Here is a 16,197-nt window from a genome sequence, read left to right as displayed (position 1 = left end):
ACCACTGCAAATGGGAGGGGGGGGGGGGGGGGGGGGGGGGGGGGATGCTCAGCAAGGCTGCTTTTGTATGCAGGGACAAAGGGCACATACTCAAGCTAAGGTGGCAACTTAAGTGCTTACAGTGGATCACTAGAAATGTTACCTTAGTCTTCTCAAACTTGAAAGTGGCACCACAGTGTGCTCATAGATTTCAGCAGATAGATGGATCTCAGCTTCCTCATCCTGCTTGTGTACAACCTGGCAGAGGCACAGCTTCTTCCTTGGCAAATTCTCGTTTTCAGGTCACTGACTCCTCCCTGCCTCATTGTGCTCTGCATTCACCTTATCTTAACCACTCCTGTACTCTGCTTGAGTCTGTTTTCTCCTTGGTTCTCATTATGCTTTGCCATTTTTCCTGTCATCTTTATTGCCGTCTTCCATACTGCTCTTCCTTCAGTTCTTCCAACCAGCTCCAGTTAATTAAGCATCTTATTAACGATCATTGTATTTTTAAAAATGAAGATGTTTTCTTTGGCCCATTTTAGTCTGCAGCAAAATACCATTGTCATCATCAGAGTCAAGTTTTCACCCTAAATCATACACATGCACCTTCAAACACTGCCTGAAATTTTCAAATTTTGTATAGGACACAACAAAATGGCATAAGCTGATATGATTCGTACTGTTATTTCCATGCCCTCTTATTATGTGCCTTGTTATTTCTGTTGCTCCAAGTAGCCTTACCCACACACTGGGATCCCCCTGTGTTGGAGACTGCTCAGACAGCTACAGAAAACTCAGACTCTGTGCATCTGTGCTTGTAGTAAAATTTCAGTCAAAAACCAGCAGATGAATGGGAAGGGAACAAGATGACAGAGTTCAGCAGAAAGCTGGAAGTCTCCAGAATTCTTCCAAGAGAGCAGATAAAATGTCTTGTCCTATAGTTAATAATCCCTTTGACTTTGCAAGGGTGAGGACCCTTAAGATGAATACTAGAAATAGCAGGCTTGAATACAGAATGTCATGGGGTAAAATACACGGCACCTAAAATTTCTGTTTTAATATTAAATGTTAATGAAGATGTAGAATACAGTGAACTGCTCTTAATTAAAATGCATTACATCAATACTGTCAGTTCATATTGTTTATGAAATGAATTGGAATAAAATATGGATGGATTTACTCTTTTCCTCTACAAATCAAAATTCTTCTGTGTTAGATTTTCCTAGATATGTTCTCATTTCCTAAAGAACTAAAAAACTATGCATATAACTAGCATGAATAGTGCTAGTTCAGAAAACTGATCATTCTTTTTTCATTTATTTTATGTAGGTTTCCTTTGCCTGATCTGTAAACATGTCCACAGACCTGCTATGTAAGTACTTTTCTGTCATCCCACAGTGATTTTTTTGTACCATATGTTTTTATCAGATTCCCAGATGTGCTCATGATTTATGTCTTTTATCTTAAGTATAAAGTCTGCTTTTACATTTGCGTTTCTTCTGAGACATCTGTGGAACAATATTGCCATTATAATCAACGGGATTATTCTTGGAGTAAAGCATGACTTAATATGAGTAAAATTGTAAAAATCTGGCCCATGTATAAGAACAGACTGGTTCATTGAGACTTAAAATTACAGTTCTATCTAAAATGTTTTATCTATCTTTGGCACAAATACCATCCTAGATTAGTACTGAGTGATGTGCTTGGGATTTTTTAATCACTGTGTGAATTTAACTCCTTCCAAGGCATCATTAGTCCAATCACATCCAAATGTCATGCCCTATCACTTACCCATCCTTCTTTTTCAACAGCAAAGAATATACAAGTGGCATATCCTTATACTTTGTTATCGTAACTACCACAAAAAACTACTGCTCAGGTCTCCCTGCTACTTGCACTCTCACACTCCAGCCTAAGCTATCTGCAGCATTAAGCACATTTTCTATGCTTATTGATCTGATCTACATGCTTGCTTTTGGAGTCCCTCCAGTGCCTCAGCTGCCATTTTTTATCATTGCCTCCAAGGGCTGCCCAGCTGCACACTGTGCAGTATAAGAGAGAGGAATTTCAGAAACCCATTTTATCAGTCTCCAATACTTCCTCAGAGGAACAAAGAAAACAGATTTTTTTTTTTGTCATTAACTGTAATCAGTTAATAAATACATCAGCTTACTGGCAGATAGCAGCTATCTGTGGAGGTGATATCTGTGCTTCAAGATCAAGTTAATTGTGAAAGTGCATTTTTTGAGCTTTATCTGGTAACGCGATTTTGGGGCATGCTTAAATGCCATTTAGATACAGGGAGAACTCTGAAATGAGGAATATACTGTGCCTGACTGTACAAGCAAAACTGCTGTTAGGAGTGAAATGTTAAAGAAAGGAGAGAGGCAGGGTGATTGCACAGTGGTCCTGGTCCAAATCAATTAAGACTCCTCAACTCTACTCAGATGTTCAGTCTGGTTTGACTGTTCTAGCTATTTCATAACCTGGGAGTTTAATTTTTCTCTCTTCAGGTCAGCGTCACCACTTCTCCTGATGGTCAGTGGGTTAGAGAAGTTGTTGCCTGAGTAAAGGTAGAAGGAGTTGGGTGTGTTCAGCCTGGAGAAGAGAAGGCTTAAGAGGATCTACTGATGGTCTTCCAGTACAAAAATGGTGGCTATGGAGAAGGAGATGGAAGCACTCTTTCCCCAGGCATGCACTGTGACAGGACAAGAGACAGTGGCCACAAGTTACTTCAGGAGAGATGCTCCTGGATGTAAGGGGCATTGTCACTGTGGGATCAAGTAAACATTGGAACAGGCTGCCCAGGGAGGTGGTGGAATTTCCCATGCTGGAAATATTCAAGATATGGCTGGACAGGGCCCTGGGTAACGCTGATCTAAGGGCCTGCTTTCAACAAGAGGCTGGACTAGTTGATCTTCACGGGTCTCTTGCAACTTAGATAATTCTGCAGTTCTGTCCCTGGTTTTCTCAGTATCATACTGCTTGTGCTGTGGCAGGTTATGTGATACTCTGTCATGCTAGAGGGATAGAAGTTTGTTTTCTCACTCGGAGATAGCCTCAAGACAGTACCAGTGTGGAGGGGCACTTCCAGGTTCCAGCTGGTGGGGGTACACATGCATGTGAGGTTTGTGGCAGCCAGGTAAGGCTTTGGAAAAATGTTGGTACACAGGAGAACACTAAAGAATAACCTGGCAAATCTGTACAGATATGAAGTGACTCTAGGTCTTTATGTCTGTTTTTATATAAATAAATAGTACAGAGCCACCTTATGAGCTTAGTACTGGCCTATGCTAACAAGCAACACCAAGGCATGTTTTGGGGATAACATCTACCAGGCTCTGTTCCAGGTAAGGAATTTGGATGTAACCAAACTGTTTGTGGGGGAAAAGGGTAGGAGGTGATCCCAGATGGTCTCAGCACTAGGGAACAGCCTCTGGCTCTTACTGTTCAGTAGTAGGCATGTAGCCTAACCATCCAGTCCCTAAGTCTGACCACAGCATCGTCTTTCACCAATGCTTGGTTCAATGCAAGGTCACATTCCAGGAGTAAAAATCTTGTTCCAGGTCACATTAATGAAAACTAGATGTATAACTAAAAAGAAAAAAAATCTAACCAAACCAGAACAAACCCCCTTAGATTCCTAGGAAAAAAACCCACTGCAGTCTGGGGCAAATGGCACAAAGAAAATGTCATGGCTGCACAATACTAGGGCTGCTGCAGCTAGACCTCAGACTCCAGCAACAAAGTCTTCAAGCCTGTGGAAATAAAACGAAAAGCCAACATCCCAGTGAAGTTTTGGCATGATGATTTTGAGGTAGTTTCTCTGTTTTAGATGGAGAAGCTAAGGAAAAAAAAAGAGAAGTTTCTAAAATGTCTGGCAGCTACAGAGGCTCGGACAGTTGGGGAAGCAGCAGACTTCCCTTGGAGCTTGTTTTTCTTTTTATCCTCGGATGAACTAGCGTGCAGTATATTATGCTGCCTGAATGTAGGAGTTTGTCACGGTTAGCGCCGGGGGCTGTCCCGGGAATGTAGGAAGGCGATGGGTGTCAATGGAGCACGCGGTGGTCGGTGGGGCTTGAGCCCGCTCTTCAGGAAACCCGTCGCTGCTCCTCTCGGCCCGGCCGGCCAAAGCCGCACAGGAAAGGAGGTGGGTCTTTGATCTCTTTGTTGTAGCTGCTCCCTGGGAATTTACTGAAATCAATGCCCTGTTTTCCTGAAGAAATGAATGGCTATGCCTAACTAGCTTTGTGAAGCGCGGGGGAATTCACTGCTTCTGTTTATTGACAGCTGAAAAGGAGCACATGGTGCTGAATGGTCCTCCTGGGGAAACAAAACAGAGCAGAGTTAGACTTAGTTGAACACAGGGGCATTTGGAAAAGTCTGACGAAGGAGGATGGCACAGTTTCTGCCACCTCGTACTAGCATAGCCTGACTTTTTACTGAAAATGCCATTTTAAATAAGGTAAGGATTGTTTTGATTTCCCATACGTAGTGCGAATATGAAATGTTTGCGTTTGTGTTCTCGAGTGCAAAAACAATGTTTGAATTGTATTCCGTCATGGGAAACACCTAGGTGACTCTTGTGCTGTCTCTAGCCTCTGTGTATGTTCATTTGTTCTTTATCTAATGGTGATTAATCGATATGAAAAGTAGTAGGAAATAATATGGTATTTGGGTCTTGCAGTCATGTCCTGAACATCATTCATGCAGGCTGTTATATACAGTTCTTTATGTCTTTGAGAATCATCTGAATTACATCAGATGATTTCTTCACTGGTACAAATTGCTGCATTAATATTTATGCACAAGGCAGTGACTAACAAGTGGGCCTGTCTGGCAGAAAATCTGGGAATCTAACAACCCTTGAAATGTAAGAGTATTTTTCTAAACCTGTTTCTATGCGTAGACTCCAGGCAAGAGAGATCGACTTCACCACTGTGCTTGCTGGTTTTTGATGTACAGTTTTTTTGTAAAGACAGCAAAGGATAGCAAGAGGAGGATGATAATGAAGAAGCAGTATTTTCTTCATGCAAGTCCAGAACAGTTTATCAGACCAAAGGAATTTGGTGTGTAATTCATATGTAAATTTTCTACTGAAAACAGGAGAACAAATCGCTGGAGTTTCTGTATTAGTTTCTGTGGTGACTGAAGAAAAAGATTTCTGAGCTCACGTAGCTATCTACAGGTTTCAGGTGTGGCCCACTTACAACTGCAGGAAAAAAAATGAAGTAATGTAATTTCTTCCTTTGTCAGTTTAAGGGCAAGCTTCAAACAGAATATTGCCATTGTGCTGCCTTGTTATTACATGGCAGTAGGAATTGATGGGTTTGTGTTGCAAACCTGATTAAAAGTAACTGTGCTTGTGTGCAGTTGTTTGAAAACTCTGGAGTAGTCCCCTAATTTCAGGGGAAGTGCTTAGGAAGTTTCATATTTTATCAGAGTAGTTTGTGTTCCTCAGTCTGGAATATTTTCTTTGAGTGACTGAGCTTGTAATCTTAGTAGTTTTGTCTCATTTTGCTCTTCTCTGCAGCAGATAACTTACCTGTTTTTCTTGGAAGCATTGGGGCCCCATATGCAAAACATGCTTTCTTTAGAATATACTTTGTGATCCTGAAAATGAAAATACATTGCATAGCTGTAGAGTGTCAGCATTTTCGCTTGTGGCTTCTGCTTTTAAGTTTCCAAGATTTTCAGAGGGAAAAGCAAAAAAGCAAATGCATTTATGAGTTTGACAAAGATGTAGAAACACTGAGCTCAGGCAGGCTGCTACAGATGTTGGTGGGCTCTGTTGTCATTATCATTTTGCAAATGTGTCAGGACTTTTTTTGACCTAAGTGTATTTATACATGATAAGCTTTGGAAGCTGCTAAAATTTAAAGGTAAAGCTAATTTAAAGTTCTCATTTAAGTTGGAAAGGAGATACATTTGTAGGTCATTTTAATGCTGTAATCTAGATGTGTTATGAAAATCTTGACTGGTGAGGGTGTCTGGAGTTGCAATGGTGTAAATAGAAAAGAGTTATGGTTGTGGAAAGCTCCCTTGATCAGAGCTTTTTTAGTTAGTATAATGGAGAAGAAAGTAGGTGATTCATGAGTGACATGGAAGGTGGCATTTGTTCTCTGTTACTTGGGTGATAAGGCAAGGCAGAGTGTGTTAATGTACTGGGAAGGTGCTTAGCCAGATGTGCCTAAGGAAGTACATGGGGATGTTTTGGCAAAACAGTTGTCGCTTTGCCTCTTCTAACATCAAGGATCTTTATAAAATAAGAATATTGCTGTGGCCTATTGGCAATATTGAAGTGGAAGGAGTATAAAAAAATTGATTTCCAACCAGTAGAGATGTACCAAATACAAAGTGATATATGTGATCATACACAGCTCTAAGTAAATATGCGTGTTAAATGACCAGGGTTATACAAATACATATCTGAGGAATGGTGCATTTCCCCCAGGGTGATGCCTTTACCATCTGTTGATCTTGTTCTTTGATCTAGGAAACTAGGAAAATGGAAACAAATTCTTTGCAATTTTGTTTTACAAGCTCGTTTCTTAGATTCTAGTAATGGTTACTGTTATTTTTATTTTTGTGACTTTTGGAAATAATTTAAAGAAACTACAAATTAATCAGGAACATAAAAGAAGTGTTTGTATTTTATTTAATCTCAAACTGAAATGACTGTCAACAGGAGAAAAAATACAGCTTTATGGAGATATAATCTGAGTTTAGAGTTCTTCATCTGCAGAAAAAAATCTGCAATTTTTTTCTAAACCTGCAAATTTTTGCGACTCTCAGATGTAATTCTCCAAAATACACTATAATGTACTTCTCTGTTTCAGAGAACTGGACTCAAGGCTGTCCTTATGCCTGAGGAGGATAGTTACTGTAAGGGAAATGTACTATACTACTGCCTAATCTGATGCTGCCAATTTTATTATTATTATTCTTTCTTATTAAGTCTGTTAAAGCTCAGGTGGACATAATATCTTTAATATGGTGTCAGTCAAGACGTTAGATAATTAACTTATGGTTCCCATTTAAAGTCTTTAAAGTAGAAAAAAAGAAGTATATTTTAGGGAACAGATAAATGGAAACTCAGAGACTTGCATGTGTGAGGTTTTTTTTCCACAGAAAAACATTTTTGTTCAGCAGCAGACCTTCCCAATGTCCATGCTTTTTTTTTTTTTTTTTTTTTTAATTTTTAAAGAAATCACTTCATGCCTTAAAAGAAGAGGATAATTTAACAGGATCATAAAGGCTAAGAATGAAAGTGTCCTACCTGTTTTGTTCCCAGAGAAGCTGGGAATCAGGCATCCTTTTTGTAGTGGAAATTAGGGGAGTGATAACAGAAGTTGTTAGCTGCATCCTCTGTTGGGAAGGTGATGCACAATAAGAACTAAAGCTGTTCTGCTAAACTGTTAATGACCCTTCATTTACAAAAAACAGTGCTTTAAAAGAACCTACATTTCAGTATTTTAAATGTATGCTTTAGGTTTCATTAGTCAAAAAAAAAAAACCCCGACCCAAACTATTTTTGTTCTTTTGTGTGAATTGGAATACCAGTGGGAGATTTGTATGGTTCACTGAGAAAGTTAACTGATTTTCCAGTTTTATTCAGACTTAGCTTCCACTGAATGTAATACGTCTTGGAGTGTTATTTTAGGACTGGCCTTCCAAGGTCTCAGTCCCCACCAGTCATGAGTGTCTGTGTATTCACTTCCCCACATGGGCTTCCTTTGTCCATAATGTGGCTACTTGCACATCAGTAGAGCTGAATGTATGGACTTGTACCTGCAGAAGTGGGTCCCATGGTTTTTACACTGTGCTTTCATTCCCAGTAGCTGTAGCTTGCTTCGTTTAGTTGTAACTGCCTCTGAAGACCTCAAGTTCTCCAACCACAGAATGAATACAGCATCTCTTTTGCTCTGTCATGCCAGGCTTCCTCATCGCATCCTACAGTAAACTCGTATATCCTTCTCCAGAACATGTCTGTCTGCCTGATTCTTTCTACCAGTAAGCTGCTGGAAGTATATCCTGGTTGCTAGCACTTTGCTGGGAAAGTTTCCACAAGTCCATCTTGAAAGCTGTGTCACAAGTGGAAGAGCGAGAATTGATTTAGGCTGGTTCCTAAGGAGAGGTGGCTCTTGTCGCCAAGCTCTCCACCAGCCTCCTCCACATGACATCTGGGCTTGGTGGCCAGTAACAACCAAGTTCAGTGAAGGAGAGAGAGACCCAGTCTAAGATTCCCTTTTAAGAGAATGTTGCAAGGGTTGGAAATATTTCAACTAATTAATACTAAGCATTAATAATTAGAATTGCTGCACTTTGTTTATTGAAATTGACAGGTGTTAACCTGCCATGAATAAAATTGCTGACCATATTAATGCACTTGATAACAACGTGCATGCAGCTATGTGCATGCGTATTTATACATATATACATTTAGGAAGACATATGTGCTTGATTTTTTTTCCTGCTGGAACAAAGATAGAAGATTCTGGTGTCTGTTAACTGCAACAGGAGCATTAACATTATCCACTAAAAGGTCTGACACTAACATAAATCAGACAGCCTGCCAAAAATGTCCCCAAAAGAAAAGTGCTTGAGACCAATTAAAGCTACTTGTGCTGTGAGAGGTGTAGATTAGGGGGTCCAACGTGTGGCCCAGGAGCCATAGGATGCTTATGAGTTTAAATATGACTCTCTTGATGGCTGTCTGTATTTCTGTGGACGGGGCAGTTTTAGTTTTGCTGTCCACAGTATGGAAGCTGTGCAGTTTGGACAGTACTGGTGAAGATGGAAAGCAAGAAGGTGCCGCAGCCAAGGAACCGCAGCCTTGTCCCAGGACTGGCTGCTGCTGGGGCAGATGAGCTGACTGCACCCGGCAGTCTTGGCTTTCAGGAAGCTTTTGCTGGGCATTTCTTAGGACCAGGCTATGCTGACAGAGGCTGTTTCACATAAAAAATAGCAGTTGTTTCTGTAAATTTGCTGTTAACTTCCTTCTCTGTTTCTGGATAAAATTTTATATGACTTCATGCCAAGCCAGTGGAGGGAGAGGGGGAGAAAGAAAAAAAAACCCACCTGAAAAATCCAACTGCATTTTTCATTTTGATTTTTTGAAATGTATTTAGCTTTCAGCAATGAGAGAAGTCTCTTTGTTTGTGCTGATTAGAAGCTATTAAATGTAAACTATGGGAGGTGACTTCACTTGAACTGTGCTTGTTATGTACATGGGTTCTGATAGCAACCAGACTCCATGTGGTGTACCAGAAATATGATATGTACGTTTCAGTCCCAAGAATAACCAAAAAAAGATTATTTTTTAAATTAGCTTTCAATCGATGAATGCTTTGATCTCTAGTCATTTTTAGATGAATGAACTTACCAAGAACTTTGATAAGGCAGTTGCTTAGACTGCAGAGTGAAGTTAAACTTGATAAACACACCTACATACTTTTCCTACTATTTGGTTTGTAGTTTGTTTTGGGTTTTTCTTTTTCTTTTAAGTTTGCAGGAAGGTCCTGTAAGTTACAGCCCTTTCTGGTGTTTGAGCAGTGTAGGTAACTTTTTTTTCCCTCCCAGCTGTGAAGTTTGTAAGACCCAGCAGAGCACAGGTATCCTGCTGCACAGGTTTTGCCGGAACCTGCTGAATCTGCTCTATGCAGTCACGTAGCCGAATTTCACAGTCCAGCTGAGCTTCTTAAGGCTTCTCTAACTGTTTTGCTCCTAAGATTTGCCAGATGGAAGGAGCACAGTGGAAGGCCTCATTGGGATTTGTGGGAGGATGACTTTTTATGGGAAGCTGGTTAAATTCCTTCTGGCTATGCCTGTTGTAGTACTTCATGGTCACCAGGCGAAAAATGTACTGTTCCCAGATGTGCTCGACTGTCATCATGATTACTCCGTATTAGGAACTAGTAATGAATCATAGCTGTTGTTATCTTTTATATGTTTGTATAACAAATAGTTTTGGAGTTCTGAAGAGTTTACATACTGGAACTTGTGTCTGCCAGGAAAATGCATGTGTGCTTTGTGTTAGAAGATTACTTTACAGGCAGAAAAGTGCTGAGCCTCTCTTCTAGAAGCATCCTTCTGTACAGCTGTGCTGGACAGAATTGTTCTGCTATGAGGCAGAAGAACACGTGGCTTGATGGGTGATCTCCCACTGCTGGAAACCCAAGGATGTACCCTCCCTCTGAATCTTCCTACCTCGTGGGTATAAAGGGAGGATGGAGTCAAGGTGAGGGAAAGTGTCGCTGCAGATCAGGGTCTGGATCAGGATGCCTAACGGCTGTGCTCACCCGCAGTGCTGTGCCCCAGTTTTAGAGAATTAGCTTGACCTGCCGATCTGACTGAATGTATGGGGTTGCAGTAAGGCATGTTTGCTGTTTTATTTCTCTGTATCTGTCTCCAAATATAGTAACTCATTTTTTAAGTTTCACATTTTAGTAGAGTGAGGTCATGTTCCTATGAATATGTTTAATGTTAAGAATGGTTGCTGGGATGTTTGCAAACCACCTACTGTTCTCCTCCATGGGGAGAGGGGACCCCAAAAGAGGGGTAGGCATTTACTCACAGGGTGTTGCTCCCCCAGTGCAGGACCAGGACTCCTCCTCCCCCTTCACCAGCATCACAAGGGCTCTGGTCCACTCACCTGCAAGCCTGGGGATGGCAGTCAACAGCACAAGATCTCGGTAGGGAGCTGATGTTGTCCCAGCAGCATGTCCCACAGTGTCTGTGCTGGTGCCACCAGGTAGAGACTGTGAGGCTTCAGGGTCTCCATGTGTCAAAGATGTGGGAACTGGCTGCTTGATATCTATTCAAAGTTACCCTCTCAAGCACCTGAGAGTAAATATCTTTTTTTTTTCTTCCCTTCTTTTTTGGGAGTGTGTTATTTTGTGTATGGAATTATGGTAAATATAATACTTGCTTCTCAAATAATATGCTGCATGGTGCATGAAAATGCAAGTTTTCAGTCTTTGCTCAGCTGAGCAATTATGATTGCAGTCAGCCTGGAGTGTGGTTTCTTGATTTATTTTTTTTTCTTTTTCTTCATGCAGAGCTGAGCATGGTTTTGTTGTATGAGATAGAAGAAACATGAAAAAGAGACACTGAAGAAATGTTCATCTGTTTTTGTGTTGGACTAGGCATCTGTTATTACAGTTAAAAACTGAAGATCAGTCAGGAAATTTAGCATTACAAAATATTAGAAGTTAATGGGATTTGAATAAAATTATTCTGAATTCTGGTAATTATAACAACTCTATTTTACTATAATATAAATAGGATGAATTATTAATAAGAGCTTCAGCTTCTTTGTAAATGCACTTTGCACATCAAACAGGACATGTAAGGCTTCTTTCATAAACGTTTTTTACAGAGGAAATATGTAACAGTGGCCCACAATAATGGGAAGATAACTTGGGATTAACTGTTTGCTAATTGAGTACTTTGAATTTTTTGCCAAATAAATTATATTGTGGAACAAGGTTTTCAAGCTTTTCCAGCAAGGGGTACTGCAGAACAAACCACAGGGCAGGAAAAGCTCATGTATGTTTGGGTAAGAAGAACCAAGACTGGCATACTGTACATGTAGTGTATCTTAGACAGAAAATGTCCACAAGGTATTTTTGCAGTCTTCCTCCACGTGAAAGCTGAACAAGGCTAATGGAGCAGTACAGTTTTACTCTGGGATAAATTACTGGGTTTTGCTATGCAAATCTTATGATTGTAATTAGGCTAGGATTTGGACTGCTGTGTACACTGATCTTTGTTCCCTCTGTGTACAGGAGCTAATTCTAATGCTGCAAAACAGCACAGCAAATATCAAGCACTGCTCAGCCGACGATCGTTTCTCACAGGGCTTCTTGTTCGAAGTGGACATTTTAAAAGCAATGATTTACCTCTGCCTTCACAGGGCACGTGAATCATACTGCAGGCATCTTGTGGGCCACCGAAGCATTCAGGTACCGTAAAGTCTCACTTCAAAGTAGAAGTTGAAGAAAACGCAGGAAGGACTGCCTGATAGGCATCTAGGTTTTTAGCAAACTGATTTTAAAAAGTGGTGTTCTGTGGCTGATTGGTTAAGGAGCTGGTGGTATGTTTGAGCTATCACGACAGTGATTGCAGTTCCTAGTATGGCTATGTATAGCTCCTGTTATCTCTGCAGCCGGACTTTGTGTAACTGCAGCCTGTGGCTCTTTGCCCACGCTAATGAGCTCTCCCCGAGGTTGGGCTTGTGCCTGTGGGGGTGGCACGGTGCTCCAAAGCTGCTGCTGTTTTGGAAACCTGAGTTTGTTAACTGTTCTCAAGTCCAGCTTGCCCAAGCCACCGTGCCAGCTTGGCTACTGCTGGCCGCGGGAGCTTGTCCCCGTGCAGTGTGGCCAGCCCCAGAGCCGTCTGGAGGACGAGGCAAGCTGGACACCAAGGCTGCCAGGCTGTAGTCTGCCCGAAGGAGAGCTGTCACCTAGACCTAGACCTGGACTTGGGGAAAGCACCAGGATGGTGAGGACAGTACAGGTGAGCCACATTCACAGCCCATTCCCCTCCCCAGGAACATGGCTGCCAGTGTTGCGGTGAGCTGGGTGTGCTTGTGTGGTGGGAGTGCATCCTGCAGGCAGCGGGTGTCATTCTTCCGGTGACCCAAAGGGCAGGGGGAAGCCATGGCTGCCGGCCGTGCCTCCCAACGGCTGGGCAGAAGTGGGAGCAGATGCATTCAGGTACAGGGGTACCAGGCTGGGGTGTACAGGAGACATACCCTGCTCTTAGCCCGTTCGGCGGCAGTTCGCTGGGCAGGAGCACCTCATCCCTGTGATAAGGCCGTGGCTGCACACCCACAGCTTGGTTGGAGTCTGCACCTGCACCCGTACTGGGCTATCTGTATGTGTGCCTCCCCACTGCTGCAGTGGAGTCCAGCAAAATAAATACTTTGCCAGCTACAAGATCTATTAGCTTGTGTAGTTTTGTCTGCTGATAGATAAAAAAGGCGTTATTTGGAACTTCTTCAGAATCATTCCAGACAGAGAAAGAACAAAAACAATCGAGCACTGCTGCTCTAAAGAGATAGTAAATGACACTACCTGTTTTTTAACAGCTTGTAATCCCTGTGAATCTCATTTATTTCTCTTTTGTTGCCTGCTCATCTAAATCACAGCAAAGCAGAGGAACTGAGGCAGCTTTATTTTTTCTTGCATGCTTGCACATTATCAAGTATTCCTGTAAAAGTTACATCGAGTCCATTAATTTTGTGTAAATACAACTTAAGGGAGCAGGGAAACTGTAAAAGCATCAAGTGAGGTACTAAAGTGCCTAACAAAAAGCCGAAAAAGCCTTCTTCACAGAAAGTGATTTTTCTAACCAAGAGTATTTTATTCCTAGGGCTAATACAACAGTGTGTGTTGTTTCCATAGCTGGCTGCTCCATATTTCAGAACAGGTTAGAGTGTGTTCTGAGGCTGTTGTTGAAAAAATTACATTTTACTTAAGCAGCCAAGTTAAAAGGGCATAAAATCTGTGTGAGTTTTGCAAATCAGTGCCATGCTGCATCGACGATAATGCATATGTTCCTTTGCCAATGGCATCTATAATTGAGCACTGAAATACCAAGGATTGTGTGACTTGTTCTGTAATCATCTCTGATGAAGAATGTGAACCTGACAGTTTTGCACTGTTAGTTTGGGGGAAAGAAATAACAAAGAACCCTGTTCCCCAGCATAGTCCCTAAAGTTACTATATTTATTGTGGTCCAATCCTGTGCTTCTGATACACCTGGTAGTTTTTACTGTGCAATAAATTCAGAGTCAGGGTACTAACATGCTGGTGTGGGATCAAAACCACTGTGTAGTGAACGTAATTCCAGGATGCCTGTTAAACAACTAATTCATCTAGTTATCTTAATATCCCATGTAATAAAACATCAGAAATCCTAGAACAAGTCTTGGGCAGCTCTGGGTATTTCAGGGTGCTGCACAACGATGCCAGTTCAGAATCCCAAGCCATACTAGCAAGGTGCTTAAAAACCACTTCCAGCTCTGCAGCTAATTTGATTCAGTGCTAGTTGATGGTCTCATCCCGCCAGTTAGGCATGCCATCTAGGAAGCCGTATCTGCGGCCCCTAACTTCGGTGGCATGCTCAGCACCTGTTCGGATGCAAAGTGGTCCCTGATTTTGAAGGAGTACCTCCCCAGCACCCACACCACATGAATTGTTTCATACCTTATGTCTTAGATCCAGAGGAGCAAGGGGAATTAGCTAATGGGGCACTAGTGTTGAATTTAGAGGCTGATTCAAGGGGAGATGCTTTTTCCCTGCTTTCCCTTTCCAGCCTTCCTGTGAGCTGCCCACCCTGGGGCCTCCATGGTGGGCACTGCCCTGGGGCAGCTGGAAGGTTTGCTCAGGAGCTCAGCAGTGATGAATCACAGAGGCATGGCATGGATTGATAAGGTCGTGTACTTTACGATTAGATACATCCTCTCTCTAACAGCGGTTCTTTGTCTCCATTTTGCTTTTGGTAATGTTTTTTCAGCAGTTTGCATACAATGACTCTCCAAGCAGGAGCTGTTTGACTTGAGACAAAGTCGCTATTATTCTAGGTAAGCTCAGGAAACCCTCATAATTTTGTTGTCCTCAGAAGACATAGATTCTTGGGAATTTATTTAAAAGCCAGTTAAGTTAAATCACCAAGAAAATATTTTTTGCCTTGCAGCCTAGCTGTAAAGGACTTTCAGGTCCATAAAGCAGTGTGTAACAAGAAAAATCTGCCTTGCAGCTGTATTTTGTGTGTGTGTGTGTGTGTGTGTGCATTTTTAAGTGGTGGCTGTAGAGTGGCATGTTCTTGGTCTGTAGCACTAGCAAAAAAAATAATGTGTTTCGGCTATTCATAGTGCAGGTGTGCGGTCTGGGAGCCATGGCAAAAGAAAACTATGACATGGTCCCCAAATTAGTGAAAAATATGGACTACTGCAGCCTGATGAACACCCAAGTGTACCTCTTCTTTTAGAGTTCGTGGAGAACCCAAAGAACTTGAAAGGAACACTTCCAGCTTATTTTGGGAGATTTGGGACCAGACTGTTGCGTCATATAATTTAGTCAGGTGCCCACTTATGTTTACAAACTGAAACCTTTTTGAGCTACCCTGAATATGACATTTATGGTGCTATTGTCCTTTCTCAAAGACCATCTCCGTTGTCTCTCCAGGGGGTGTCCCCTGAGCCCTTACGCATCTTTTGACCACTCTGGCCATGAGCCCTGGTCTGTGGTGAAGACTGACCTCTCCTGCCCCAGTCTCTGTTACAGCGTCCTGTGGCTCCCTTGGACTCTCTTGGCTGTTCTGGCTCCCCTCCTCTGCTCCTTATTGTCGCTTACTGAATAGACTTGCTTCACAGAGTTTTCAGAAGTAAAACAAAATGTGGTGGTCATGGGTGACCAGTATCAGCTTTTCCTTTTAACTCAGTTGTAAAGCGTTGTTGGCTCACTGGTTTGGTTTCTACTGTCTATAAAAAAGTTTTGTGCAAGAAGTCCCCTTTTTCCCATCGCCCTGTGTGACACCAGTGCTGGGATGACCTTCTGCTTGAGAGTCTCATTGCTCAATTGTGTCGCTGCTCCATATAAGTTTCCCTGGCAACAGGTTTGAGCTACACTGAACCAAAAATATCTCACTGTGCTACGGGAAAGTCAGTTTGCAGACATGTATTTAATGACTTCTCTGCGTGGTTTGTGTGTTCAGCCTGCAGATGTCATTATTGTGAAACAGAGACTGGGAGATGCAGCATGCCCCTTTTGCTTTCTTCCACAGGCAGCATGGTCTATGAGCAGGCTGCCCTTGTCAACTGAGTTGTGACTGTAAGACCCATCGTACTCACTGTTCATGGTACACTAAGGGTCTTGTCTTCCACTGAGATTGGTCTGTGCAGGCTCACAAAGTCACAGTGATCTTTCCTGAACTCCTTGGATCTCTGCAAATTACCTTGGTTATTATTAGCACTTTGCCCTTCTCATTTCTTTATAAATGTGTGCACCTTGATTTATAGGTGTGCATGCTGTGAGCTCTAGTTTTGCTGCCATCCTAGTCTTCAAAGGCAGAGTTCATGATACTTGCAGACGAACGTGTATAAATCTTCGGATGTCAGGACCCACCACTTTGCACAGGAGAGAATGCACAAACTGGAGGTGTTACTTCAAACCTTCCTAGTTCAGTTTTGGCTTGCAAATAATC

At 42.0% G+C, this 16,197-nt stretch overlaps 1 protein-coding gene across 1 annotated transcript in view; it reads left to right on the top strand.

The window, feature by feature from the left end:
• Positions 1-16,197, top strand: part of PLAGL1 (PLAG1 like zinc finger 1) — a 43,798-nt gene that overhangs the window by 11,958 nt on the left and 15,643 nt on the right. The window contains exon 2 of the mRNA XM_026845926.1: positions 1,312-1,354. Within this exon, the coding sequence (XP_026701727.1) occupies positions 1,336-1,354 (19 nt within the window). The 5' untranslated portion in view covers positions 1,312-1,335. The remainder of the gene's footprint in view (positions 1-1,311; positions 1,355-16,197) is intronic.

The sequence above is a fragment of the Athene cunicularia genome (genome assembly GCF_003259725.1).
Source record: "Athene cunicularia isolate RWA chromosome 3 unlocalized genomic scaffold, athCun1 chr3_part1, whole genome shotgun sequence".
Lineage (NCBI taxonomy): Eukaryota > Metazoa > Chordata > Aves > Strigiformes > Strigidae > Athene > Athene cunicularia.
This window is presented reverse-complemented; position numbering and strand designations above follow the sequence as displayed.